Below are 26,858 nucleotides of genomic sequence, written 5' to 3'. Positions count from 1 at the left end.
TATCACACAGACCATCAGTGTGGACTGGTAAATGAGCAGGAAAATCAGACTCTGCATGAGGCTGGGTAGGTCAGGCAGGGCTTGCCCACACCTCCTGTCCTCCATGTGCCTCAGCACAGCTTCTACAAGGATCCACAATCTTCCCAGGCACGGAGGGGAGGCTGACAGGTCTGTAGCTCCTGGGATCCTCCTTTCTACCCTTTGAAGAAATGGGTGCAACATTTCCCCTTTTCTGGTTACAACCATGACTTTTCAAGTATCCCAGAGAGTGGCTTGGAAACTACATCAGCCATGCACTGGGATGTATCTTGTCAGGTCCCATAGACTTATGGATGTTCAGGTTCTTCAGGTGTCTCAAAGCTGATCTCTTGCAGTGAGAGGGTTTTGCTGCTCCAGTTCCTATCTTGCAGTCCACCCACTGTGGCATGTGGGGAGAGAGGCTGCCAGTGGAGACTGAGGCAAAAAAGTACCCCAGCCTCCTCCTCATCCATTTTTACCAGTTTGCCAGCTGTATTCAACTTGCTTTGACCTTCCTTTTCTGGCTGACAAACCTGGAGAAGCCCGTGTTAGTATCCTCTGCATGCCTAACCCCATCCCTACAACTGGCAGTGTCCCTGTGCTCCTTCCAGGATACCTGGCCCTGCTTCCACTGCCTGTGCATTTCCTTCTCACCCTTTAGTCTGACCAGAAGCTCCTGGCATATCCATGCTGGTCTCTTGCCTTCCTTTCCTGTCTTCTTACACCTGGGGATTGAGAGCCCTTGTGCTCTTTGGAAAATGTCCTGAAAAATCTGCCAGTGCTGTTCTGCTCCCTGCTCATCAGGCTGCCCTGTAGTAGATACCAACCACAAGGTTCCCTTTATTGCCTTGGTCTGATTTCATAAATTTCCAATCTGCTCCTGGCTATTCTTCAGAGACAGCTCTTCACAATCTATCCATCCCTTGATGCAGAGGGCAAGTGTGTAGGAGGTGATAAGGAATTTCTTTTGACATGAGTGGAGCTTGGAATCGTTTTTGCAGGAGCAGCAGCGCTCACGTTTCTGCTTTCAGAGATGAAGTGTCAGGAGCCAACAAAGGATCAGCTACAGGAGCTGGTCCTGTGATCTCATCCACTGATTTTCAGGATGTGGGGAAGAATGAGGAAGTCCACCTGTTTTTCCTTCTCTAGCATCCACCTAAATCCACCTGCCACCCTTTCCTGAGGTCACCTCAGTGGCTCTGGGGTGTCAGAACCCAGAACATCCCTCTGCTGTCCAGGATGGCCAGGACCCCTGCCAGGGGGCTCAGAGACCCTGGCACAGAGCCCAGAACACCTGTGGGTTTGATTATGATCCGTGGAGCAAATTACCAACCTTATATGAAGGTCAGCAAGCCACAACAGTTTAGGTAGAATAATAGTGAAGTTATCACAGAGTGGAAAAGTAGATTTTGGGGTTTCTGGAATGGGGGCTCAGGAGGCAAGATGGAGGGAACTGGGCATGTCCAGCCTTTCTCCTTCTTCTTCTTGGCCTCCATCTTCTGCTGTGATGGTGACACTTACAGATTGGTTTAGAGGAGAAGCTCACTGTCTAACATAGGTGATAGGTATTGGAAGGTAATTGTAAACATTGTACAGGTAGTTTTTAGTATAAAGACATAACACTGCCCTGGGGGCAGGCAGAGTGCCTGTAACTGTCCTGCTGGATGGACCTGGGCAGGACAGGAGAAAGAATTTTATAGATAAGATACAATAAACAACCTTGAGACTGAGAAATGAAGAGCCCTGACTCCTTCTTCAAGCACTGGGCTTGGAAAAGAGACTTTCCAACTCTTCTTGGGGTCACTGTGACAAGGTAAAGATCCTGACACTGGGGGTGAGCATGGCAAAAGATTTTCATGTTTTCCTGCTGTACTTGCAATAGCAGATGTGATGTGACTTCCCACGTTTTTGCAGTGCCAGTGGAACTGGTCCAGTTCACATCTCCCTGATGTAGGCTGGCAGGCTCAAAATGTGCTGGGGATGATTTGTGTAAAGCACAAGAGGGGCTGTGGAGAGAATACATTATTCTTCATGGGCTCTAGTCCTTTCCCATAGAGGGGGGCCCCTCTCCTGGGGAAACCTGCCTTTGTTTTTTGAGACAGTCACTAGAGCCGTGCACATTTTCCTCTTGCTGTTCACTCCTTTACCAGCCACAGACTACAGCACACCCTCACCTTCATTGGGAATGACACCCTCCTCCTCCTCCTCCCTCCAGGAGCACCAAAGTAATTAATTTTGAGAGGGAGGTGGGGAGACATGGCCATCATGGATGGGCTCTGAATAGCTGATGGCCCCTCCTCTCCCCTCCATCCCCAGGCAGGGCTGGGAATGCTGCCTCCAATTAAAGGCAAAGTCAGCAGGGCTGATAGGAAGGACAGCACTGGGAATCACAGCTTGCTGCAAAATGCAGATACAGCCAAAACCTACTGAACACTGCAAAGATGTCCCCAGCACCCATCAGAGCTGCATTCAATCAACAGAAGCGTTTCTCCTGCCTCAAGGAGACACTGCAGTTTGCTAAGAAAATCTCAACAATAGGCAGAGCTGCTGTCACTCCCTGGGTCCTGTGGGGTGACTGACAGAAAAAGGTTTTACCTACAGGGCTCCCAGCTCCTGCCAGAGCCTGGGGCCCTATGGGTGCAGCCAAGCAACTTTGCCCATTAACCCTACAACCTTCCTGTCAGCAGCCCTGCGCAGAAGCCTTGAGAAGTTGTGAGGAATTGTGGAAAATGTGCATGTGACAGGAGCCCTTTGGGCAGCCCTGCAATGCCACAGCTCAGCCCCTTTCTCCCCCTTTTGGTGCATGAGAATTTCCCATTGTCAGCTTGGAAAAGTGTTGCAATGTATTTGCAAGGGTTAGGCACCAGCTAACCTACTTCTGTTATCAAAACCTCAAGAATTTGTCAAGACTATTAGAACAAAAATTGTGCTAAATTAAGAAAGAAGAGGCTGAGAAACCAAATACCAAGACCACAAGAACTAGATAACCGAAGACTAAAACACCTAGATTGTAACCAATCATATACTCCAGGAAATGCAAACAGAAAACGAGTGAACAAGAACAAAAGCACCAATAAAAAGTGTGTGCTTAGTAGTTTATAAAATCTAAAAATATATGTATAATGTAAACAATAAACAGCTCCTACTTAATAATATTAATCAATTGTTCAAAAGTCCTAGATCTCCCACAGAAAAGGCTGTGCTTGGGTTTCATATGAAGCCATAAGAGAAGAGTGAGGTGCTCTCCTGAGATAATCCAGCAGCCCAAACCAGCACAGCTGGAGATTTGGTTGAGCTGTGGAATGTTACACACAGGAAGCTGAAGGAGTGAAATATTCTCTGGTAAGCTCAAAAATGCCAGAAAATGGCAAAGTGCTTCGGGAGGCTTTGTAGTCCAACACTGGCAGTCTGCTTGCCTGGCAGGGTTTGACAAGCATCAGACATGCATCATCCTGTCTCTTACCCAGAGATGTCCTGGCTGGCGTAGAGTCTCTCTTGATCCAGAAGGAAACCCAGGAAAGAACAACAGTCAGGATGCAGGGAATGTAGGTCTGAATGGCAAAGTAACCCATACGTCTGCTTAGGTCAAAAGAAACTGTCATCACCATGTACTCCCCTAGGAAAAAGCAACAGACATTGGCATCACAACACGAGGCTTCCTAGAGCAGAACAATCAGCAAAGTTTCAGAATTTAGGAGTTTCTGATGAGGATTTTTGTTGCTTTAAGTGCCTGTCCATCTGGTTTTGTAGCTGCCCAGACTGTTAACTTCACATGGCTGGCTGAGCAGGTTTGGTGAGTCTCTGGTTTTGTTGGCACTGGATTCTGTGGCTACATGGCTGGCTCTGTAGCTGTCTTTGTGACTAATTTAGGAGCTGACTTTGTGGTTGCCCAACTGGCTGTTTGCCTGGCTGTCCATATGGCCACGAGGCTGCATTCATACTGGCCTGGCTAAGGACAGTGAAAAGCACACAGTCTGGAAAAATTTCAGGGAAGGAGCTGCAGAGAGCATTTATCTTCAGCTGATTGCTGCAAGGGTTTCTTTTCTATAGAAGCTCTTTGGCTGTAACAGGCTGCATGGCCTGGCTTGCTAACGATCTACCTGAGCTGTGACAAAGGAGGTGTCCTTCAATCACTTCCACTGGGACTCTGCTCCTGCCTCTGGAAAAGGCATGTGGTGCTGCACATCCTAATTGCTCATTTGGCAACTTACAGTGGTGGCTCTTCCTTTTTTCTCACAGTGAGTATTGGAAAAAAGCCACCTGACAGCTCTGGGGTTAAGATGGAGCTTGCAAGCAATTACCAAAAAAAAGAGAATTACAAACATCAGAGGGCCACTGGTGCATTCAAGACACTTTCACTTCTTGTCCCAGTCTGTGCTGCCTTTCTACCCTGGCTGCCACTGTTGAGAGCAGCAGCTTCCTGCAGAGTGGGAGAAGCTACTGGCTGCTTCAGAGGGCTGAAAAGTATGAGCTCAGCCCACCTTCAGCAATCCAGAGGCTTCCCTCAGTTGTCTGTGGGAAGGAATGGGGATGTGAGCTATTATGAGGAGGAGGAGGAGGAGGAAGAGCTGAAGGGCTTCCATTATTTAGATACACATTATTTAGTTTCTTCACACATGCAGCCTTGTCCCTGTCTCTTAAAGCACAGTTCAGGTGTTCATCAGCCTGACACGAGTTCACAGAAGGATAGATTGAGGCCTGCAAGTTCTGATTTCTCCAGCCCTGTTCGAATTGTAAGCATCACCCAGAGATTACACAGCATGCACACTCTGCAACAAGAGGGGATTTAAGCTCCCTCTCCTCTCCCTCCTGACCCTTCAGTTAGGGATAGCTTCATTCACCAGCATTGTCACCCCACAGTTCACAGATGTCAGTGGTTCTGGTTTCTCCTTGCACCCTTCATCCCCATCACTTTGCTCCCTCAGGCCAAGCTCCATCTTTTCATTTCTAGGTTTTTCCTCTGACCATGCTGTTGTAACCTCCCTTCCCCACTGCTTTGCCTCCCACCAAAGCCCAGCACAGTGGTGCTCCATGGGCTGCCTCCCCTTGGCTCACCTGCCCCAGTCCTGAGGACTTCTGAGGTGTTCCTCAGCCCTGTGAAGTCGAACTGGTAGAGCCTCCATGTGCGCTGGTCGGACACCTCGATGGAGTAGCGCCTCCAGCGATAGATGATCTCCTCCCGAGGGTATCCATCTGGGAAAAGCCATCAGACAACACAATGCCACCCATCCCCACCCTGGGTACCACCCTGAATGCAGAAACATGGGCATCTCACCAGAACTGCTCTGCAAACACCCTTCAGCAGGTGTTTCTGGTGCCTTTTGTTTAAAACCCTGAGGCATTCCCACATGGAATGGGAGTAGGGACTGAACCTCCCCTCGTGGGCTGCTTCAGATCCTGGGGATGGGGAAGGCACTGCCAGAAACAGGGCACTGCCAGAAACACAGCCTTTCTAAGGACTGCACTGGATGTGGGTTGGTCCAAGAGGACTCTGCTGGTTTGGGGAAGAACTCGATTGAGGGTGGCAGAGCAATGGAACAGTGTGCTCAGGGAGGTTGTGGAGTGTCCCTCCCACGATTCTGGAGTCAAAACTCGGGATTCAAGCCCCACCTGGCTGCATTCCTGTGTAACCTGCTCTAGGTGATGCTGCCTGCCAGTGAGGCTGTTCCAGAAGATCTCCAAAGGCCCCTTCCAGCCCTGACTCTTCTGCAATTCTGTGACTACACCAGCCTGAAATCTTTAAGGGTTTTATCTCCCTGGGGCAGCTGGCACCTCATGAGTGCCATCCCAGCCATGAGTATACCAGGAATACAAAGCTGCCAGCATGGCTCTGGCTGCTCTGTGTGCTCCCTGGGAACTGATCTATGGAAAAGAAGGGATGCACTCTCCATGGAGAAGAAAACCTGGCCCTGCAGGCTGCAGCACAGCTTCTCCTGCCTCTGGCTTTCTTGATAAAGAAGCAAGCCTGCAGTGAAGCTGGGACCTAGGAGAAAGTCCCTGGGAGGAGGATGGAGTAAGAGCTTGGCAGCTAACTAACAGTGTGTTTCTAATTATCAAGCATGTACGGCATGCAGCACTAATTAGCAAAGATGAGGGGTGGTGGGAGATGAAGGGATGAGATCTCCTCAGCATGCTGCCTCCCTCTGAAGCACCTCAGAGCTCTGAGTTGCATCTCTTCAGTGGCAGGGGAAGCAGGAGAACCCGAGCTCAGATGATTAAATCACATTTCACACCCACGCACAAGGAGGACAGGGATCTCTTGGTGCAGAAAGGCTCCCTGCAAAATTAACATCAGAAGCCTTCTCTGCTGAAGAGTCTGGATGAGTAGTGACTGAGAGGAGAGGTCTGAGTAACCCTCCTTTGGAGCAGAACGTTTCCAGACCTCACTCAGGGAGCGGGAGAAGATGCAAGGCAGGATGGTGCCATTTGTCCACCAAAATACATCCATGTTCTGTCTGGAGTGACCAGAAGGTTAGTGAAATAATCTCCTCCAACCATCCACCCAAATTAAGGAGAAATTCAGAAATGTTGTGAATCTGTCCCTGATGATCTCTGCCAGTCCAGGAGTAGAAGGATGCTTCAGGCCATGAAGGGTAATGGCTCAAGAAGGGTGCCATAGAAATTAGGTGAAAAAATGTAGCTAAAAGGGAGGGTGGCTTCCCCAGAAAAGAAACCTCCACTGAGGTTTCTGCTTGCCTTCTAAAGCTATCTTTGAAATATGTATACTCACAACTGGAAAAAACCAAAGGGCAGGAGTGAGTGTCCATTGGGAAATTCTGCAGCTGGAGCAGACATTCAGCCTCGATTGTCAGCCTGAGACAGGGGGAGAGAGAGAAAGAGATTTTAAGCTGGTGAAGATGGTTTGGTTCCAGCACCTAAATGTGACAGAGGCATTCTCACTTCCTTGAGAGCTAATTTGCTGAAGATCAGCCTGTTTGCGGGAACATTCCAAACCAAAAATACATGTTTGGATATTTTCAAGGTGAGGAAAAACATGTAAATTCCACCTTCAAAAAGCCCTTCTGTTTAGTCAGCTTTTCAGATCCGTTTATGAAAGTGAGAAGTTATGGGAACAAAGAGCCAAATTCTCTTTTTATTTATCTATCAAACATCTATTAACAGAATAAAACAGCTGGACTGACCAAGTCAACATTTTAAAGTATTTTAGTTTAGGGAACCACTTGACCATCTCTTTGTCATCAGACCAGAGGCTGCTGGATGTACCTGAGAGTGTAGAGCACTTTTCCATCATTCCAGATGCGGAGGAGCTGATTGGGAGTGGTTATCCAGTGGGAATCAGCCCGTTTGGAGTTCCTGAAGAAGGTGTCAGGGATCCAGATGCGGCTCACCATGTTGGTGTTCAGGGTCAGAGCCTTGAGCGTGCTGTTGAACCGCAGGCGCCGGTCGTACCACGTCTGGGCAAAGAAGATGTCAATGGTGTATTCCTGGGGAGGACAGGGGAGAATGGGATGTTCTGAGAGGTATTCAGGCCAAGCAGAGCCTGCTCCTCTGCTCTGCAGGCAGAACATTGATTTTCCCAGTCTGGGAGCAGGTGCTGGTGGCCTCTGACACCTTTCCAGGCTCACCAGTAGCTCACAGCCACGACATCCATGGTGTAGCCCCACATTTCTGTTCACAGAGAAAAGCAAGGCACAATTCTTCCCAAGAATTTTCTGGGATTCACATTCTCTGAACCTCAGAGAAAGAAAACAGAATTCTTATCATTTGCTGTGCCTGTGTTTGTGCCAAAGCAGAATACAATGTGGAGATTGTTTACCCAGAGTGATGGTGTTTTGTTTCCTTGGCCTGTCAGGGCCAGGGGTGTGTGTGTGTGTGTGTGTTTGTGTGTTTGTGTTGGGACTGTTGGGGGACAGTCACCAGACTCAGTGCAGTGTGTGCAGGGTTGAGTGCTTGGCAGATACACTTTTAGACGTATAGGATAATAAAGTATAATAAAGTATTTCATTAGCCCTCACAGCATTGCTATACCATGACTTAGGAAGAGCCAAAGACTCTGTGTTCACTGCTGGGCTGAGCCTGGCCCTCTCCTGGAAAACCAGGACCATACAAACAAGACCTGAGCTTCCTCTTGGCAGACAGCTCAATACTCATTTTAAGCACAGGCATGAAGGGGCAGTGTGGACATTGGCTGAATTCAGCCTTAAGTTCAGCTCCTCTTTTCAATCACAGGCAGGGAAAGCTGCTCCCCAGCTGAGCAGGGAAGGCAAGCAGACAGCTCTTTTTGTTATTTACTGGGGTACAGCCCAGCCCTGTTCCACACACCTCATTTGTACAGAGAACAATGGTGGTGCTGTGCTAAAAAAAAGTTTATAAAAATGTAAAAATTAAAAAAAATGTAAATAAATCTAGTGGTAATCCACCCCTTGCTACAGGACTGAAAAGGGTTTATCTGAAAACTCAGAGCACTCTGGGTCCTTGGGTGGATACCCCTTGCTGGAGATTAGAAAAGAAAGCTGGGGTTGCATGGTCCAAGCTCTGAGTGAAACCAGTTAAAAATCCTGAGTATTTCACTGAAAAGAGATTTTCCACTATAATAAGGACTCCACTTTTGATGAGAGAGTGTGTCCTAGCTTTGGATAACTGGCAGATCTGAGAGGCAGCTCCTGCCTGGGTTGGACTGGCAGTAGCCCACACCATTAGCCCACCACTCTGCTGCTCGCTGCTGCAGCTCAGTTTGCTCCTTAAACTCCTTTTCAGCCTGCCTGAGAAGGTGCTAATTAATGCCATGCAGGAACAAGTCTGGCACTCAGCAGCTGTCTGAAGCAGACCCAGATCCAGTCCCACCAGTGCATGCTGCAGTCAGTCACCTGCTCCTGGGGTGACTTTTGATCCCTGTCACTGCTGCTGAACCCACACGACCCCCAGTGCCTCCCTCTCTTTTGTGTGCAGAGATGAAGAAAGTCTGACTTTGCCATCCCTCCCTCTCACTCTCCTCCTCCCTCTATTGATTTCTCTCGGTGGAATTTTTATGACTGCAGCACATCCTCCCCTGGCTGCCGGTTCAGAGGCGGCTCCTCCAGCCGTGCTGCTGCCTGGGACAGCGTGTCCTGTGGGGGACAGCTCCATCCTCCTCCCCTGGCAGCCAGCAGAGAGGAGTGATGGGTCCCCAGCATGTCCCCAGCACAGGAATGACATGGTGAGGGAAGAGATTTTGCCATCCCCGAGTCGCTCTCTGGGCTGATGCTTCACCCTGGTTAGGGGATGAGCAAAGGGGACAGGGACAGGGTCCCAAAGGATGTCCAAGGAGGGGAGAATGGGGACAGGTGCAGCACGTTCAGAGGGTGGCTTTGCCTCCACAGCTCACTCAAAGCAAACACAGAGTTAAGGACAGCAGCTCTCAGAGGGAAGTGCACAGGCAGGGCCACAGCCCAGAGCCAGGGGATGGGAGAGCCCATCCCAGCACCTGAATGTGCTGGATCTTATAGGAAATGCCCATCCCAGCACCCGAATCTGCTGGATCTTATAGGAAATGCCCATCCCAGCACCTGAATCTGTTGGATCTTATAGGAAATGCCCATCCCAGCACCTGAATGTGCTGGATCTTATAGGAAATGCCCATCCCAGCACCCGAATGTGCTGGATCTTATAGGAAATGCCCATCCCAGCACCTGAATCTGCTGGATCTTACAGGAAATGCAGGGCAACCCCAGCAAGGGGAGAATGATGCATCGAACTCCACTGATATCAGAAGGCTAATTAATTACTTTATTATACTGTATTATTCTATACACTATTACACTGAATCTGCACAAGCACCCAACTAAACTCAACTGCCCCGAATTCTATCACTGTCTGCTGACCCACAGTGTGCACACACACCTGGCCCTGACAGGCCAAGGAAACAAAACACCATCATTCTTGGTAAACAATCTCCATATTGCATTCTACTTTGGCACAAATACAGGAGCAGCAACTGAGATAAGAATTGTTTTTTTCTTTCTCTGAGGTTCCTTGCTGTGATTCCCAGAAAATCCTTGGGAAGTTGTGCCTTGCTTTTCTCTGTGAAGGAGAAATGTGGCCACAGGATCACACTGGGTACTGCTCAGGTATAGGGTATGTGGTGATGGAGACATGTAAAAATGTGAAATAAAAGCAGCATTGGTGCAGCGTTGGGGCCAAAATAGCACAATATTTGACATATTCTCCCCCATCACTGCACGCCCTGTTTGAGTTCATGTGAGTTTACATAGCTCCTCCTAAGTAATATCTCTGGTGTAGGAGAAAGCAACCAAAACTGCAGAGATAAATTAATGTTTGATGTCACTATCAGTGTTTTAACTCCCAACTGGAGGCACTGGTGACATCTCACTTCTGGGCTGGCTGCTCAGTTGTGTCCTGCCTTCAAGTTCAGCATTCTAGTCTGGGATAATCAACGCTAACACTCTGCAAGAGTGGAGGGTCAGCTATCCCAGGGGCTTAGCATTTGTTCCCAAGCCCAGATTTTCAGGAGGGATCAGCATTAAAGAGCTCCTCCTGTGCCATTCATAGCCAGCCTTTGCAAAAGGTGTGGTGCACAAGTCATTCAGCTCTTGTGAAGCATCTGAGCTGTTACTGTCACTGTCCTGTGGTTTGATCTCATTTCAGTGGCTATTATTAGCACAGCTACTCACGAGGCAGAACTTGGGAGCTGAGCTGGCTCCCTTGCCTCCCTGTAGGGAGCCCATTGGGAGTTTTTGGCATTTACTAATGTATTTTCTTACAGAATTATCTGAGGCAAGATTTATATAAAAGTGCTGTGGCCTTTGGGACGACTTTTACCCTTCCAACTTCCTCCCCTGTGCTGTTGAGTGAGGAGCACTGTGTGTCCCCACTGGGGCTAAACCACAACAGCTCCTGAAGAATTCAGCACCCATTCCCACCAGGAACCCCCAGTGATGCTGAGGAGCTTGCATGGCTGGAATTCTGCACTGATCAGATGTGGGATGGTGCTCAGACCCCTCTTTGGGTGTTATTTTGATCCCACTTAGCTGCAGTAATCTGCCAAGGTGATAAAGACAGGAGGTGCTTGCCCATGGGGTTCCTACAGCTTTTAGGGACTGCTGGAGGGGGATCTCAATGTGAAGCAGTCCAGGTTGTGTTATGGAAATTGCTCTTAATAATATATTAAGAATAAACTCTTCATGACCTTGGGAGAGTCCACTGATCAAAGCTGAGTAGCTGGAGTTTGGCAGGATGAGCTCAGCCCCTAAAACTCGGGGCACTGTAGTTTTTCTCTGCCCCTGTAGTTTTTCTCTGCCCCTGACACTCAGCCATCAGAAAGAGACTTCTCAATGCCTCGATTTCCCCATGTGGAAAAGGGTTATTGTAAAATACGCCCCCACCATTACTGCACCATCTGCTGTGCAGCACATGGAGGTTGTTAGCTCCTCTGTGAAGGCACAGGCATTTTTAGTGGCTTTAACAGAAGGAGCTAACGAAGGAAGGAGGAATTGCTTTAACAGTTTGGCCACACCATTTGGATCACACACGTGGGGTAGCACACACATGTTGGCACGCATGCAATATTACATCAAATTTCAGTCATGGAATAATAAACCCAACTCCCCACGAGGCAAACCCAGAGGGCTGCCTACCCCAAATGCTGTCACATGAGTTTATTCTGTGCTAAGGGATGCCCTGCAGCGTGTCCTCTGCTGGCTGAGTGTGCTCCAGCCCAGCCTTGCTGGCCCTGGGGCACTGTCATCACCTGGCACTGCTGCACACCCCCCCATCAGCCCTGGTTTTCCTCATGTGGGCAGCACAGATGCTGGTGGAAACACAGTTCCAGAGAATGGCATGACCTGAAAACATTCAATGGAAAGAATGGCGTTGGGTAAAAGAACATTTGTGAGAAATAAAAGGATGGGGAGCTGATGGGGGTATTTCATATTGGAAGAAAAAAAATAACAACAAAAAGATTTTTATTGTGCTTTCAAAGCCTTTCGGTTTTCAAAAGCGATGGCCTTGATGTGTGAAAAGTAATTTCTAAGAAAACCCCAAACATTTTCAATCCAAAAGAAAAGAGACTTGTTCAGAAATCAGCCTGTCCCCAGCACAGAGGAGCTGGGAGCTGGCCTTGTGTGCTACCCTGAGGCTTGTTCCTTGGGTTATCTCTGCTCCTTGGGCTGTCTCTGCTGCTCTGCCCTCACAGACGGGGAATCAGCCCACATTCCCAGTAAGATCTGACTTTAGGAACTCTGCTCTGGACCAAGTTCCACACCGGGTTCAGAGCAAATGTAATTTAGGGCTGCTGAGTTTCCGAACAACAGCTTAAACTCACAGGGTTTGCAGGAGAAGATTTGAAGTGAACAGTGTGTGTTTTCAGGTTACCTTACATACCAAACAAACACAGCTGGGCTCTGCCAAAGCATCCTTTCCAAGTGGCTTTTATCAAGTTTGTGTGTTCAGTTCAGCTGACCCCTCTCAAGAGTGCAATTAGTGGGAACCAGAGGGGCTGAGACCTTGTGGTTCCTCTGCTCCATTTATGAGTTGCTTTTTCCGTATTAAGAGCTCAGCTTTCTGCTAAATGCCAAAGAGAGGAGCAATGCCATAAGATGAACATGTCCATTTAAGCGGATGGCCTCCTAAATTAGGATAAAATGAAGTTTTAAATGTGGTTTTTGCAACTTCACTTGTATTCAACAGCAACAAGAAAAGCTCTGAACAGAGGGCTCAGAGACCTGGAAACACCTTCCTCAATTTTCCTCTGCTGGAGAGATAGTTTAGTCTCTTCCAACTCAGAATACTCTGTGAAAAATCCTAAATAACAGTGGGGCTGAGAGATTAATCTCCTAGACAGTCACTTTCTAGCTTTCATTGTTCTGATATTTGTTTTTACTCACAGAGCTCCCTTCCCTCTTCACCTCCAAGCAAATCCCTCGCTGCAGTCCAATAAAGCAGGGACAGCATTTCAGGTGCTCTGACGTGAGTGTGATGTGGCCATGCTGCCAATCACACAGCCAAGCAAAGCAAATGTCACAGGCATCTCAGGGATGCTGAAATTCAGGGAATTCTCAGAAGTTCTTTCTTAGAGGACACCCAGGAATGGGGTGAGTTTTTTTCAAGGGCTGGTAGGACACTCTGTGCTCACCATGTCCAGCCCTGCCCAGGTGAGCATTTTCCTCTCCAGGATGCCCCAAACACTTTTCCAGCCTGCAAACATCTCAGACAAATCCTGGCTTGCACCACACATGTGTCTCCACATCTCAGGGAACACATTCTACAATAGTAAAAAGTCTGGAGATGCCTTCAAGAGTAAATAAACAACCTAAATAAGATAACTGTATGTTGAAGATTGCAATGCAAGATGTTTTCAATTACCATCTACCATGGCAGATTATCTTTGTCAAGGGGGCAGTTTGCCTTATCTCTCTCTTTGAGTGACCACATTCACTCCTCCCTTGGGAGGGGGCATCTGCTGATAACAGCTATTGAATGTCACTGCATGGCTGATAAGAACTGCAGCATCCCACTGGGAGATGTGAGCCCAGAGGGAGGAGCCAAGCATTCCTACCTGGATATAATCTGGAGATTCTGGAACACCAGCACAGCTTCTCCACTGGATTGCCCAGAGGAACAGCAGCTGCCTCCTCTTCCCCTGGATCTTCAGAGGAAGAATCCATCCTTCTCTACAGGATCCCTGCTCCAGCAGAACGACCCCTGACACTGCAGGAGGGCTGAGCCACAATTCCAATGGGACTGCTGCCAACACCCTGACCCACAGGGTGTCAGGTTGGGTTCTGACTCTGCCAGTGTTGTTCATGTGTACTGCATTGTTTATTTTATTCTTTCTTTTTTTCTTTTCCCTATTAAAGAACTGTTATTTCCTGCTCCCATATTTTTGCCTGAGAGCCCCTTAATTTAAAATTTATAGTAATTGGGAGGGGTGGGGGGGTTTTACATTCTCCATGTCAGGGGAGGCTCCTGCCTTCCTTAGCAGACTCCTGTCTGTCCAAACCAAGACACTGTAGTTTAGAATAATCTTGATATCTGAATGCACCCCTTGTTGTCCCCCCAACTGGTGGGCAGGGATGTGCTGCTGGGCATGACATGTGTGGGCAGCCAGCAGAGGGGACAGGCATCAACAGCACGTGCTGTTTCCAACACTGAGCACTGCAGGGACTGCCTGGGCAGTGCCAGGCTTGTCCCAGCTCTCCCATTAGCAGTGTGGGACACCTCACTTGTGGCCACCTCCATGGCCCTGCTCTGGGTGAGATCTGTCTCTCCAACACAACAATCAGAATAATGCGAATATAAATTTAATTCCACCTCCAAGGTCCTCTTCCCCTGAAATCAGACCCCAGAGAGATTTCTGGACATGGTGCTGGAGTGGCTGGGGGAGCTCTCAAGTACAGCAGGAGCAGAGTTGTGATGATCTGTGCTTTCAAGGTGACACACTGAACTTCCCATCTGTTTCACTTCTGCAGCAGCACTGGCAGCGCTGTCCTTGCCTGAATGTCTTTTGCCTCTGTCCAGGGAATCTCAGATGAAACAGAGTTCTTTTTTTAATACAAACGTGCTATTAAAAACCATCTCCATGTCCTGTGCTCATGCCAGGAGCTGTCAAACAAGTCATGCTATAAATGCTGCTCTGTCAATTGCAAACTCCCCCAGTCACGGCTTGCTCACCCCTGGAGCTGGCAGATGGGAACTGGACAGGGCTTTCAAACCTGTGCTGCCTCCTGAGAGCCCCATCTGCCTGCTCCCTGCACCTCTGCTCCTTCCCGCTGCCGTGGATGTGCAGGTGGGGACATCTAAAAGGCAGGTTTTACCCTCCTGACAGCCAATCACCCCAAATCCTTTCTTCAGAGATGTTCTCTCCTGCCCTGCAGTGATGTTACCTCCTCCCAGGCAGCCCCAGAGTGCCCATTCCTCCTTCCATGGGCTCTCCCTGTGAGCCCCAGGGGCACAGGACCTGCACGTGTGTGTGTGTGTGTGTGTGTGTGTGTTTTAGCATCTGTTAGCAGCCATCACCCAGAGGACTGAGGAAAGTCCTTGAGGCCAGACATGACATCAGCCAGGCTCTGCTCTGCAGAAGCACAAGTCTGTCTGCACTGCCCCTGATGAGGTTATTTCTGAAAAGGCAGAGATGTGGACATGGGATGCTCTATGCAGGTGGGGCAGAAATGATTAAAGGGGAAGGTACTGAACACTGAAATATTATGCAAAGCACCTCAGGGAAGGAGCCACCTCATTTTAGCTTGATTTTTTTTCCTCCACACTCAGGAGAGGACCTGCTCTGGGTGCAAAGTCACGTGGAAATTCTGATGCAAATAAACATGCAGCCCAGTTTCCACGATCTCTGGAAAATACCTGGGCAAAGCCAGGTTTGTGCAAAGTCTTGTCTTCATGTCACACCTCACTGCTAAAAGCTTAACTACTCCCTACAATGTTAAAGGAACTTTGTGCAAAAGGAGAAAGCAGGTGGGGAAAGAGAAGAGGGGAGGATGGAAGATGTGAGTGCAGAGCAGCAGAGATAACATAGGATAATTGGAGGAGAATATTTTACACTTTGGGCCGGTGCTGTTGTTCATCTGTCCTTCTGGCTTATGGGATGTTTGAGAAGGCAAAAGGAAATTTTCTTGGGAAGGGCTGGAACACAAAACTTCTCACTGCATACAATTAACTCCCCGGGACTGCTCCCCCAGAACAGCTTGACAAGATTCAGATGAGAAGCTGGAATTTCCTTAATTGCATTTCCCATTCCCGTGCCACCCACTGTGACTAAAATGAAACTCTGGGATGGGCAGTGCAGAACTGCCCAGGAGTGGGGAGCAGCTGCTGCAGCCCTGCTCTGTGAGAAACACTCACTCACTCCCAACAAACACTGGTGTGGGATTGATGTGGGTAGCACGGTCAGGACGGATGGAGAAGAGAGATCTCTGCAGCCAGGGCTGGGATTTGGGGTTTATTGCAAAGGGCCTGGGTGCAGGGCCCTGCTGGGATTTGGGGTTTATTGCAAAGGGCCTGGGTGCAGGGCCCTGCTGGGATTTGGGGTTTATTGCAAAGGGCCTGGGGGCAGGGCCCTGCTGGGATTTGGGGTTCATTGCAAAGGGCCTGGGTGCAGGGCCCTGCTGGGAGCTGCCAAACACAGCTCAGAGCAGCAAAGAGAGAAGAGAGGGGGAGAGGATGAGAGGGTGAGAGAGTCAAAGGGTAAAAGGGGTGAGAGAGTAAAAGGGTAAAAGGGGTAAGAGCGTAAAAGGCAAGAGCTAAGAGACAAGAGGTAAGAGTGCGAAGTTCTCATCACAATACCATAAATCTTCTTCTGTGTTGAATATTCTGATTCTCACTAACCAATCTAGTACAAGATACAAATCCTACAGCATTTCCATACAGTCTATAAGAATCATTACATTACCATACTGTGTTACATTTTAAACCCTAAAAACTCCTCTTTGGGCCCCTTCTGCCAAGCTGGCAGGGTCTGCTCTGACCCTTGACCTGTCTGCAAGCAGAGGGTGTTGTTTCATAAAAGGGGATCACCTTCAGCCAGGCACACCATTGTTTTCCAGTTGTTCAGTAACTGAGGGATCTCAAAGCTTGCTTTCATTTCAATCTCGCTTATAGTTTCCATATTCTCAAAATCTTTTGCCAGGCAATCATATTTATAAGGCTTTCCTGTTTCATCTTCCCCAAAACACTGAGCTCTGGCAAACCACCTCTGCTGGCAGCACGTTCAGAGGGTGGAGGATCCAGCAGAGCCCAGGCCTGGCCTGAGAAAGGTCAGTGCACCCCAAGTCCCTGGGATGCCACCCATGCTATGGAAATGCCGGCACTGGCCAGGAGAAAAACCACCTGTAAAAATCGCTGTCTCATTCTCACCATCAAGGTAAAAAAAGGACATTCAAACCACCTGAAAAAGATCTGTTTTCACAATAGGGGATCAGTTTGTACCCTCTGCAGTGATCCTCACTGCTGACCCCATTCTTTCCCAGCCCCAGGTGAAGGAAGAGATGGGAAAGTGTACTCTACTTCACCAGCTCTTTCAAGGAATCTGTTTCATGTTGTCTCTCATGCCCCCTTGCTGTGCTTACCACCTCTCTCTTCCTGCCCTGCCAGTTCCTTGATATTCCTTCTCTCTGCCTCATTTTGTTTTTCCCTTTGCAGTTCTTTTCAAGCCACCACACAATCACAGCCCAGCCCTAATGAGATTTGAAGGGAGCACCAGGCTGTGGAAAGCAGCTGGGAGAAACTAATCAGGTTACAAAAAAAGAACACTTTCTCTGTGCTCCCCTGTTGGGCACTGGGAGGGCAGAGCAGCAGGAGTGCAGTTGCAGAAGGGTTACCAGGGAAGCTGATTCCCTTCTCCAGGCACAAATCCACACTCCAGGCCAAGTGGGGAGGCCATCTGGCACTCAGGTCACCAGCCCTGGGCCTGCTGAGCTCTGCTCCTGAGGGCTGCTCACTTCCCATGGCACCTGGTGGGTGCAAACCACTCTCCTCAGAAATGAGGGATTGATATTCCCAGCCTTTTTTTTTTTTTCCTTCTCCCAACTGCTTTGTACACTCTCTGCCTGCTGTAGATTCCTCCTTTGAGACTCAACCACTTGACCTTCCCCAGCTCCCCTCAATGACTTCAGAACATCTTTGGGAAGTGGTGAAAAACATAAAGGCTCTGTTTTCTACACAGCAGTGTAAGAAATACTCTGGCAGATCTTGTATATCCCAGAATTATACACAGAAAGAAACCAAACAAAATTATACACAGAAAGAATTGTACACAGAAAGAAACCAAACAAAATCCAGGAGCTGGACAGCACATCTTTAATGCTCCTTACCAAATTCCAGCACCTGGACTTGGCTTTGGCTTTTTGTGAGAGCAGAAATACTGAGGTATTTTCATCTTGCTGGTCCAGAGAGAGGAACCAGGGTCCATTGAGCCTTCTCACAAGAAACAGAGTCATGTGAGAGACTAAGGCTGCAGTCCCTGGACATGCCAGCTCATGGAAGGAAATGGTTCATCCTGAATGTTACAGGTCTCCCTGCCTTCAGCTTTTCAAGAACCAAACGAAGATCACCCATTTGTCATCTGAACTTCACCCCTATGGCTGTGAGAGCAGAAATACTAAGGTATGGCTGAACAACCAACCCAACTCTCTGAAGCTTTCCCCACTCCTCTACCCTGCTGCTCTGCTTCCTCTCCTTGCCTTTACCACACTGCTGAGGTGGCTCTGGGTGGCTGTGGAGGAGAATGACAGACTAAAGGCCACCCTCTGCTGTGGGAGGCATCACAGGTGGCAAATGTGGAGGGAGAGAGGAGCTGATTGAGGGGAACTGTCAGAAACAAAGCTTCCAGCATTTGGAGAATCCCCAGTGTGACCTCCCCTGCTCCCCAGCCACATGGAGACAAGGTGTTCCCCCACCCACACTCCCCAGTGTTTTGGTTCACACCTCCCACGGGCATCTGCCTTCAGGGGGGAGCCTCCAGCACCACCTGCAATTCCCCTGTGGAACAAAGCTGATCAGATGGCTGGAGCCATTCCTGGTCAGGGAACAAGCACACGAATTCCAACTGCAGCTCAGGGAACAAACACAAATCCTCACCACGGAGTTCTCTGGAGTGGAGATGGACACACAAGGCTTTTGCCAGGGTCTCCAGCCATCATGCCCCTTTATTTCCCCACCCACAGTGCCCCAAGCAGCCAGCAGGATCCCTCTGGGGCCGTGCAAAGCTGGGAACTGGGAGCTGCTGGGGCAGTGCTGGTGTGAAATGGCAGCAGCGTCCACCTGCCCACCCACTGACCGCATCTCACCAAGCTGGAGCCACAGAGACACCAAAGCAACTTGAAAAGATGTGAGGAGAAGCAAAGCCCCAGGAAGGCTCACACTGGCTTCTCACTTCCAATCTGTACCACGGGCAATTAAACCCTTCCTGTGCATGGAGATGGGATGCAATAATCGGAATATTCTGCTTTTAGCAGCGAGGCATGAAGAGGTCCTTGAAGCATATTGATTATGGTCACCCACAAGCACTGAATTCTGAGAAATGGTCTCCATTTTGTGACACATTTAGAGCAGGCAGATTTCACAACAGCCTTTTAAGGGAAATGGTAGGATGGCTTCATCTGGGAATGCATGGAAATAAATAGAACTGATTTGTACTGGAAAAAAAAAAAAAGGTGTTTTGCTCAAAATAAATTAAAATTGTCAAACCCCAAAATGAATTACCTCAACCTTATAATTTCATTCAAAAACTTCTTTTTCTTCAGCAAGCTAACAAAATATTTCGTTTTACTCTTATCTAGTTGATGCACTTCATTTTGACGTTTATTTCCAAATACTCATTTTCTTGCTTTACTTATGCAGGACAGAATTTATCACCATATGAAGAGCAAATCAAAACAATCTGATGAAACCAAATGTAAATGTTTTGATTGTCCCTGAACCCATTTCTCCTTGGAAATGCTGAAGAATTCTGGTTGTTTGTCCCAAGTGGGTGGGGAGAATGAGCGGATCTCTCCTATGATGCTGCTGTTTGTCCTAGACCAGAAACCTTGCCCTCAAACCCTGGCCTCTAACCAGCTCTGGGGCTTGATTCTCACACACCTGAAATATCCTATCCTCTCCTGCAGAGATTTCTAAGGCCTTCAGTTCAAATAAATCAACTCTGCCTAAAAATCATTCAGCCCAGCGAGTGACAACTATTGGTACAGTTCACAGTCCATATATCTGTCAAGTTTGACACAGCAGCGCTCTCCCTTTGACTTGCAAGAATCAATTTAATGAGGGTCAGAGCACAGATCAGTAGCTGGATCACACACAGCCTCCTGCCCTGTCCATGAGCACAGCCTGGGGATCTGCAGGGCAGCTCCTTTGGGGTGGCTGAGGTGGAACCAGCCATGCTTTGCATCCCCTGCAGTGCAGTGGGCACGGCCGAGTGCCCACCCTGCAGCAATGCAGCCCCTGCATCACAGCAGAGCCTCTTTGAATGGCCTGCCAAGCTGAGAGGCAGCAGCAGGGACATCCCTCCAGCCTGGGTCAGACCCCAGCAAGGACACTCCCCTCGTCACTGAAAAGTGTCCCTGTGGCCCTTTACCAAGCAGGAAGCCCCACTGCTGGCAGAAACATGTGGAAAGGGGGACTGGGTGCAGCTGCTACGACCCCAGACTGTAGGAAAGGTTTCCTGTGGGTAAGGGTGAGGAGGCTTTTCAGCCTTTGCTTTCCTTCTTCGCCTCTGAATCTGTTACATGATTATTGGAGAATGTTCAGGTTCCCCTGAATGTTAGAGACCATCTTTCTGGTATTTAATCTGGTAAATTTCTCCAATCCACTCTGCATCTTCTCTAGAATGAGGGCTGACATTTCTAGAAGGACTGATGAGACCCCTGACCCAGGAGTAGACCCAGGCATGGAAAATCCTGAGTGGTGTGGGAAATGGGAGGGTATGGGCCAAATCCTGCAGGAATTCTCTGACCCCATAGCCATTATGCTCTCGGGTCAGGCACAGTGAGCACAGCAGCTCCTTGGGTGCCACCGGCGCATCCTTCCCAGGCTGCCTGCAGAGGTTCAGGGCCAGCAAATCCCCTCTGCATTCAGCCCAGCTGAGGAAATGCGAGTTTTCTCCAGAGGCTGGCACGAAATGAATGAGGGATTGAGTCATTGCTGCCAGCAGAAGGGCGGAAATGGGATCCGTGAAGGAATTTACAAGAGCCGATTACTTCATTATGGATGTTGATTTATCCGTGCTGCCCCAGGGCCAGAGGCTGGCCCGGCTGTGGCTGCGGGAGGCACCTGTGTGCCAGCACTGATGCTGCAGTTTAAGAAACCTTTAAGTACAGCCACATTCCCCATTTAGCACCAGGCTGCGAGCGCAGATGTTAATTAACTTTAGGGCTTTGCTCTCCAGAAATGTCTCCGAGGAAAAGAGGAAAAGCTCTTTCCCTGCCCCCAGGAGGCCACTGTCCAGATTTTCAGGTTTTATTTAGCTCCAAATTTCAGATGCAAACCTCCAGCTTTTCACTGATAACAGACTCCTTGAGTTTTCTGCACAGCCTGTAAATAAAATACCAACATGGATGTCACACAGAAAATATCTGGAGGGGATTAGTGTATGTTCTGGATAATAAAAGGAGCTGGCTGAATTATTCATAGTGAATAAATCAGCTCTTTTCCATTTTGGAAGCAAACTTTGACAATTCTGGAAGCTCTTGGGATATGTTTAGGATGGCAGCAGCTTATTTATTCCATTAGACCTTTAGTTGCAGCCCGTGGTTTGTCCCACACAAGTCACACGTGGTTGGTGTCATTTCTCAATGGCCTAAGGGGGGTTTTGTACGGAAAGACAAACTTTTCATGAGGAGAGATGCTGCCCTTCTGTACCTGTGAACACCAGCATGAGGGACAGTGCCTGCTCCTGAGCATCAGGGAACCAGGAGATGTGAGCCCTCTCCAAGCACACGAGGATTTTGAAGATGCAATAAATGCGGCACAGCTCCGAGCCATCACTCAGGCACGGAGAACAACAGCCAGAAAAAGCACTGGGGCTGTTAGTGAGCAACACCACCTCCCAACACTTTAAATTTCTGTGATCTACATCCTTATCAGGGACCAAAACCCAGGCTAGCCCATGAGTGTGTCCTGCAGAACCCCAGCAGGTTCGTGCTGATGGCCAGCCCTCGGCAGAGCACTGCAGTGTGCTTTAGGCACTGCAATCCACCCTAAAGTGGGTGCATCTGGGCTGTTGCCTCCCAGACAGATGATTTGTGAAGGATTTTTAAGTCCTTTCAGTTGAGAAGTGCTGTGCAACTGCTGGAACCTATTATTATCAGGGAAGGAGGGGGGAGGTAGCAGATTTCCTTTACCTATAGGCTTATCTTGTGCTCCAGAGCAACACAGTGGAGCATTTTAAACAGTGTGCCATTTTCAAGTCATTTCCTTCCTACTTATTCCAAAGCAGCCAAAGCTAAGTATAATCAAGACTTAAGTGTTCCTCAGAGCCATACAATTATTACTGGTCTTGGTTTCCTTGTCTTTTAGGGGAGAAAGGAAGGAATTAACCCAAGCCTTGCAGCGGGACAGTCACAGGAGCTGCTTTAACAGAGCACTTTTTGGGATGTGGCTCAGCTTCCCCAGGCTCTAGCTGCCCCAGGGCTCTCTGCAAGGCTGGCTTAAGTTCTGTAGATCTCTGGTCCCCTCTCAGGGGTCTCTGGGGGAGCTCAGCCCTTCCCAAGCAGCTGCTGCCTCGGATTGTGATCCGGAGCTCAGCCACCCGCAGCTCTGAGTGGAGCATCAGTCCTTGGAGAAGGGCTCTGCAGACACCCACTGCCGCCCTGGCCCGCTCAGCCATCTCCCCACGAGCCAGGGTGAAGTGCCCCAGGTCCCCAAGCTCTCTCTGGAAGTGCCCCAGGTCCCCAGGCTCTCTCTGTCACATCATCCCCTTGCTAAGCACCAGCCCTTGTCAGCTTTAACTTGGAGAGCCAAGCCTCCCTGCCTGCCTCCTCGGGATTTACATGAAAGGAGTCAGTGGGGGGTTCTCTTCATTCATGCTGGGCTTATACTTCTAAATTATGAAGTGTGTCAAATGAGGATTTCAATTTATATTTAACAAGACAATGTTTGTAAATTAATTATTCATCAGCTGATAACGAATAAACTTTTCCCTCTTCCCTTCCCTCCTCCTTTTTCGCAGCATCTCCACAAATGCACCCTACGTGCAAATCTATTAAATGCTTTCTGCAGTACTCCAGATGTGGGAAAATATGTTTTTCACCCTCAATTTTGTGAGTGTGTAACTAATGTAGTCAAGCAGAGCATTATGAATTTAAGAGTGTGCAGCTTCTCCTTCATAAAGAGGCAAGGAGGGAAAGCCAACACTTTTATTTGGACATATCACCTTCAGGTTCCAGCCCCCCACTCACAGGCAGAGATAAGAAAACAATTTGCTGTAACAATGGAGATAGGAGCTCAGAACCCCCACTGGAAATCACAGGCACTTCCGAGGCAGCAGAACCTGGCCCCTGCTGAATGATGGAGGCAAATTTTGCTCTTTCCATCTTTATTATCGTTAAGTAATGAGATTGAGGTGGTGTACAACACCAGCAGAAGGGCTGTCATTCTGTTTTGCTACAGAATTTGGCACACAAGGGCATCTCCTCCTCACACAGCAAACAGAGGAGCCCCCAGCACCCAAACCAGCCCTTGGTGCAGTGCCTCTGATCCCACACACCTGAGGCAGGTAACCAAGGATGAAATGTCTCCATCCACCTTTGCCAGGAGGCTGCCACAGTGTCTGGACCATGCTCTCAGTCTGGCTCCTTGAGCCTCACACCTGGTTTTGTGTAAGAAAAGAAGAAAAGGACATTCAGCTCTGGCCTCTGGGAGGAATCTGAGAAGCTCTGGGCAAGATTTGCTCCATCCCCAGGCTCAGAACAGAAGCACTTCTCCCCCTCTCACTCATTCTGTCCCTCACGGACACTTCAGGGACGTCCTCAGGACTGAGAGACACTCAGCCCCAATAGCTGGCACCTGCTTTACTTTCATTTTCTGAGAGTTAAGCATCCCTAAAGGAAGGTGATCCAGAGCTCTAGGTGCCCTTGACACCAGTTAAAGCTATAATCTATAGCAATAAAGCCATTACAAAACAAAACCAGGAACAAATCCCTCCAGCAAACAACCAGTCAGCGAAAAATCTGAACCCAGAGTCTCCTCCCTGGCACCTCTCCCCACAAACATGCTCAGAGAACGAAGGCAGGGCTTTGCATCAGGCTGAGCTTCTGATAAGCTAGAGACACCTCAGCACTGTGTTAATGGGAATCTAATTGGGCATCCAGCTGAAGACATAGCTGCAGCACCGTGGGTGATAACTCATTTGGCTCCAGGGGCTGCTGGCCAGTGCTCAGTAGCTGCAGAGCTCTGGAGGGGCTCATGGCCAGTGCATCCTTCCCCTGATGGTGTAAACGCAGCTTCATACCATCCTGAGAGGTGCTGAGTGACCCAATCCCACCCAAAGATCCACGGGGCTGGGGAGGAAATGCCAGTCCATGCAGTGATTGGGGTAAAGAGCTGTGGGACTTGATGGTCTCACTTTTTCCCCTGTCCCACCTCCTGTCCTTGAACCACCTTCTAGCTCTGCTTCTGGTCACTGCCACATTGTCCTTGGAGAGCACAGAGGGTCCTTTCCCTCAGAAAGAGGGAATACAATCTGATAGAATATTCTGAATATTTTTCAGAATAAAATCTGCTCAGCCACCTAAACTGGAGACAAGACTGCCATTCTGGTGTACAAAAGATATCAGGAAATCACTTTCCATTTCTTCCTGCTCCAAAGCTGCCCACCTTCTGCTGACTCCTGAATGTTAATGTTATTTATGACAAGTGATTGATGAGGGAATGCAGAATTCACACCCAGCACAGGGCATTTTCAAATCACCTATTCATTTTTAAGGACCGGAATCAGTTTTGTATCCTGACGTGATTTATCATTTGGAGGCTGGGCAGTGGCTATGCAGGACCAGCTCCCAGTCCCTGACAGAGCACCAGCAGGATGAAGACAGCAGTGAGACATTAACCCTTTGAGGGTGAGCATCACAGGAGACCAGGATTTAAACCAGATAAGTTGGAGCCTGTTGCAGACAACTTTTAGGAAAAATCCTTTCCTTAGGACTTTTCCTCCTGAGAAGCTGTGAGGCCTCAGGAACAAAATGTAAACAATGGTTATCTGCTGCTGTGGAATGCAACAGGTGAATCTGTGATTGGTCTCGTGTGGTTGTTTCTAATTAATGGCCAATCACAGTCAGCTGGCTTGTCCAAGACAGAAGCTTTTGTTATCATTCCTTTCTATTCTATTCTTAGCTAGCCTTCTGATGAAACCTTTTCTTCTATTCTTTAATATAGTTTTAATGCAATATATATCATAAAATAATAAATCAAGCCTTCTGAAACATGGAGTCAGATCCTCGTCTCTTCCCCAATCTGAAAACTCCTGTGAACACAGTCACAGGAGCCTTCTACTCTAGCAGCATGTCAGGCCATCCTGTGGCCTCCAGCTGCAGATTTATAGGCCACAGTGGTCCAGGCAAACAGCCACAGCAATGCTGCTGTGTCTCTGAAAAGCAGAACTTGGTTTTTTGTCTTCTACACAGCCTATGTGAGAGAGAAATATTTACATAAGGCACTGTCACGGCAATGCACGTAAAGGAGATCAATGGGACATTTCCCCTCCAGTGGCCCTTCCAGCCTACACAAGCCTCTCTGTCTGTGGCACAGTGAAATGTCAACCATGGGCTCAAGAGAGATCTAGCTCTGAGACAAATTCTAGGTCCCTTCCCTTGGAAATGTGCATTTCCTCAGGTTGTGCATGGGGAAAAGGCAAGATGGGGCACTGGGATGGGCCTGCCCCTGGGAGAGGGCACAGCTTCTCAGGTTGGGAGAAGCTGTACTGTTGGGGAAGATGAAACAGGAAAGCCTTATAAATATGATTGCCTGGCAAAAGATTTGGAGAATATGGAAACTATAAGTGAGATTGAAATGAAAGCAAGCTTTGAGATCCCTCAGTTACTGAACAACTGGAAAACAATGGCATGGCCAGCTGAAGGGAATCCCCTTTTGATGGAACAACACCCTCTGCTTGCAGACAGGCCCAAGGGTCAGAGCAGACCCTGCCAGTTTGGCAGAAGGGGCCCAAAGAGGAGTTTTTAGGGTTTAAAATGTAACACAGTGTGGTAATGTAGTGATTCTTATAGGTTATATGTAAATGCTATAGGATTTGTATCATCTTGTACTAGATTGGTTAGTGAGAATCAGAATATTCAACACAGAAGAAGATTTATTGTATTGTAGCAGGAACCTTGCTCCCTTACCTTTTTTACTCCCTTACTCTCTCATCCTCTCTCCCCCTCTCTTCTCTCTTTGCTGCTCTGAGCTGTGTTTGGCAGCTCCCAGCAGGGCCCTGCTCCCAGGCCCTTTGCAATGAACCCCAAATCCCAGCAGGGCCCTGCACCCAGGCCCTTTGCAATGAACCCCAAATCCCAGCAGGGCCCTGCACCCAGGCCCTTTGCAATAAACCCCAAGTTCCAGCCCTGGCTGCAGAGATCTCTGTCTCTGTCCATCCTGACCATCCTACCCCTCAACACTCCTACACTGTACCAACAGGGACAGAGTGGGAATGACATGTCCCCAGCACAGACCATCCATCATGTGTTTGATGCCAGCCTGCCAGGGCCTGGCAGGACCCACAGAATGACTTAATTCACTGCATCAGCATGGGAAAGCAAACAAACACCAAAGAACTGGGTGAAGCAGCCAAGTCTAGAGGTGACACTGTGGCAGCTTTGTCACTGCCCTTTCCTCTTGCTTCAGGACACCACAGAGCAGGATGCAGCCTCTCCCAAGAGCAGGGGGAAATATACAGGGTACAGATAGCAGAAATCTGAGGCATTAAGACTTGGGCCTAGCTGCTTTCAGTATCTTTAATATCACCTCAATCTCGTGGGAAAAGGTTTCACAGTACAAGGGCATCACAGGTTCAAGCTTAAGAAGATACCTAAGGGAACAAGGAAGGAGAGATATCCCTGGAGATGTCATATGGAGGTGTCTCAAGACCACAGGTGAATTCTGGGACCCTGGGGAGACCCCTGGACTGGTCCCTCAAAACTGTCCACGCTGAGCAGTTTCCTCCCTGCCTGAGCAGCTCCTGGCTGTTCCTACAAACAGCAATCCCCTCCTCAGGTGGGAAGGCTGCAGAGGGGTGCGTCAGGCCCATGGCAGCAGTTCCCCCAGCACAGCCCTGCAGATGCTGGCAGTTCCAGGGGTCCTATGCACTAGTGGAGCCCCATTTCACAAAGAGAAAAAGCTTCTTCTGACTCTCAGAGAGAGCTGAACACATGGGCTGAGCTCCCCCACAT

The 26,858-nt window shown here is 48.8% G+C and overlaps 1 protein-coding gene across 1 annotated transcript in view; it reads right to left on the bottom strand.

Moving 5' to 3' along the window:
- LOC131564026 (gamma-aminobutyric acid receptor subunit gamma-4) overlaps nt 1-26,858 on the bottom strand; it is a 43,237-nt gene that overhangs the window by 7,192 nt on the left and 9,187 nt on the right. Inside the window, exons 4-7 of the mRNA XM_058814284.1 lie at nt 7,243-7,463; nt 6,749-6,831; nt 5,074-5,211; nt 3,482-3,634 (exon numbers count right to left, since the gene is read on the bottom strand). Of these exons, the coding sequence (XP_058670267.1) occupies nt 3,482-3,634; nt 5,074-5,211; nt 6,749-6,831; nt 7,243-7,463 (595 nt within the window). The remainder of the gene's footprint in view (nt 1-3,481; nt 3,635-5,073; nt 5,212-6,748; nt 6,832-7,242; nt 7,464-26,858) is intronic.

Source organism: Ammospiza caudacuta, chromosome 14, assembly GCF_027887145.1.
Source record: "Ammospiza caudacuta isolate bAmmCau1 chromosome 14, bAmmCau1.pri, whole genome shotgun sequence".
In the NCBI taxonomy this organism is placed as follows: domain Eukaryota; kingdom Metazoa; phylum Chordata; class Aves; order Passeriformes; family Passerellidae; genus Ammospiza; species Ammospiza caudacuta.
The sequence above is the reverse complement of the archived record's forward strand: the minus strand, read 5'-3'. Positions and strand labels throughout refer to the sequence as shown.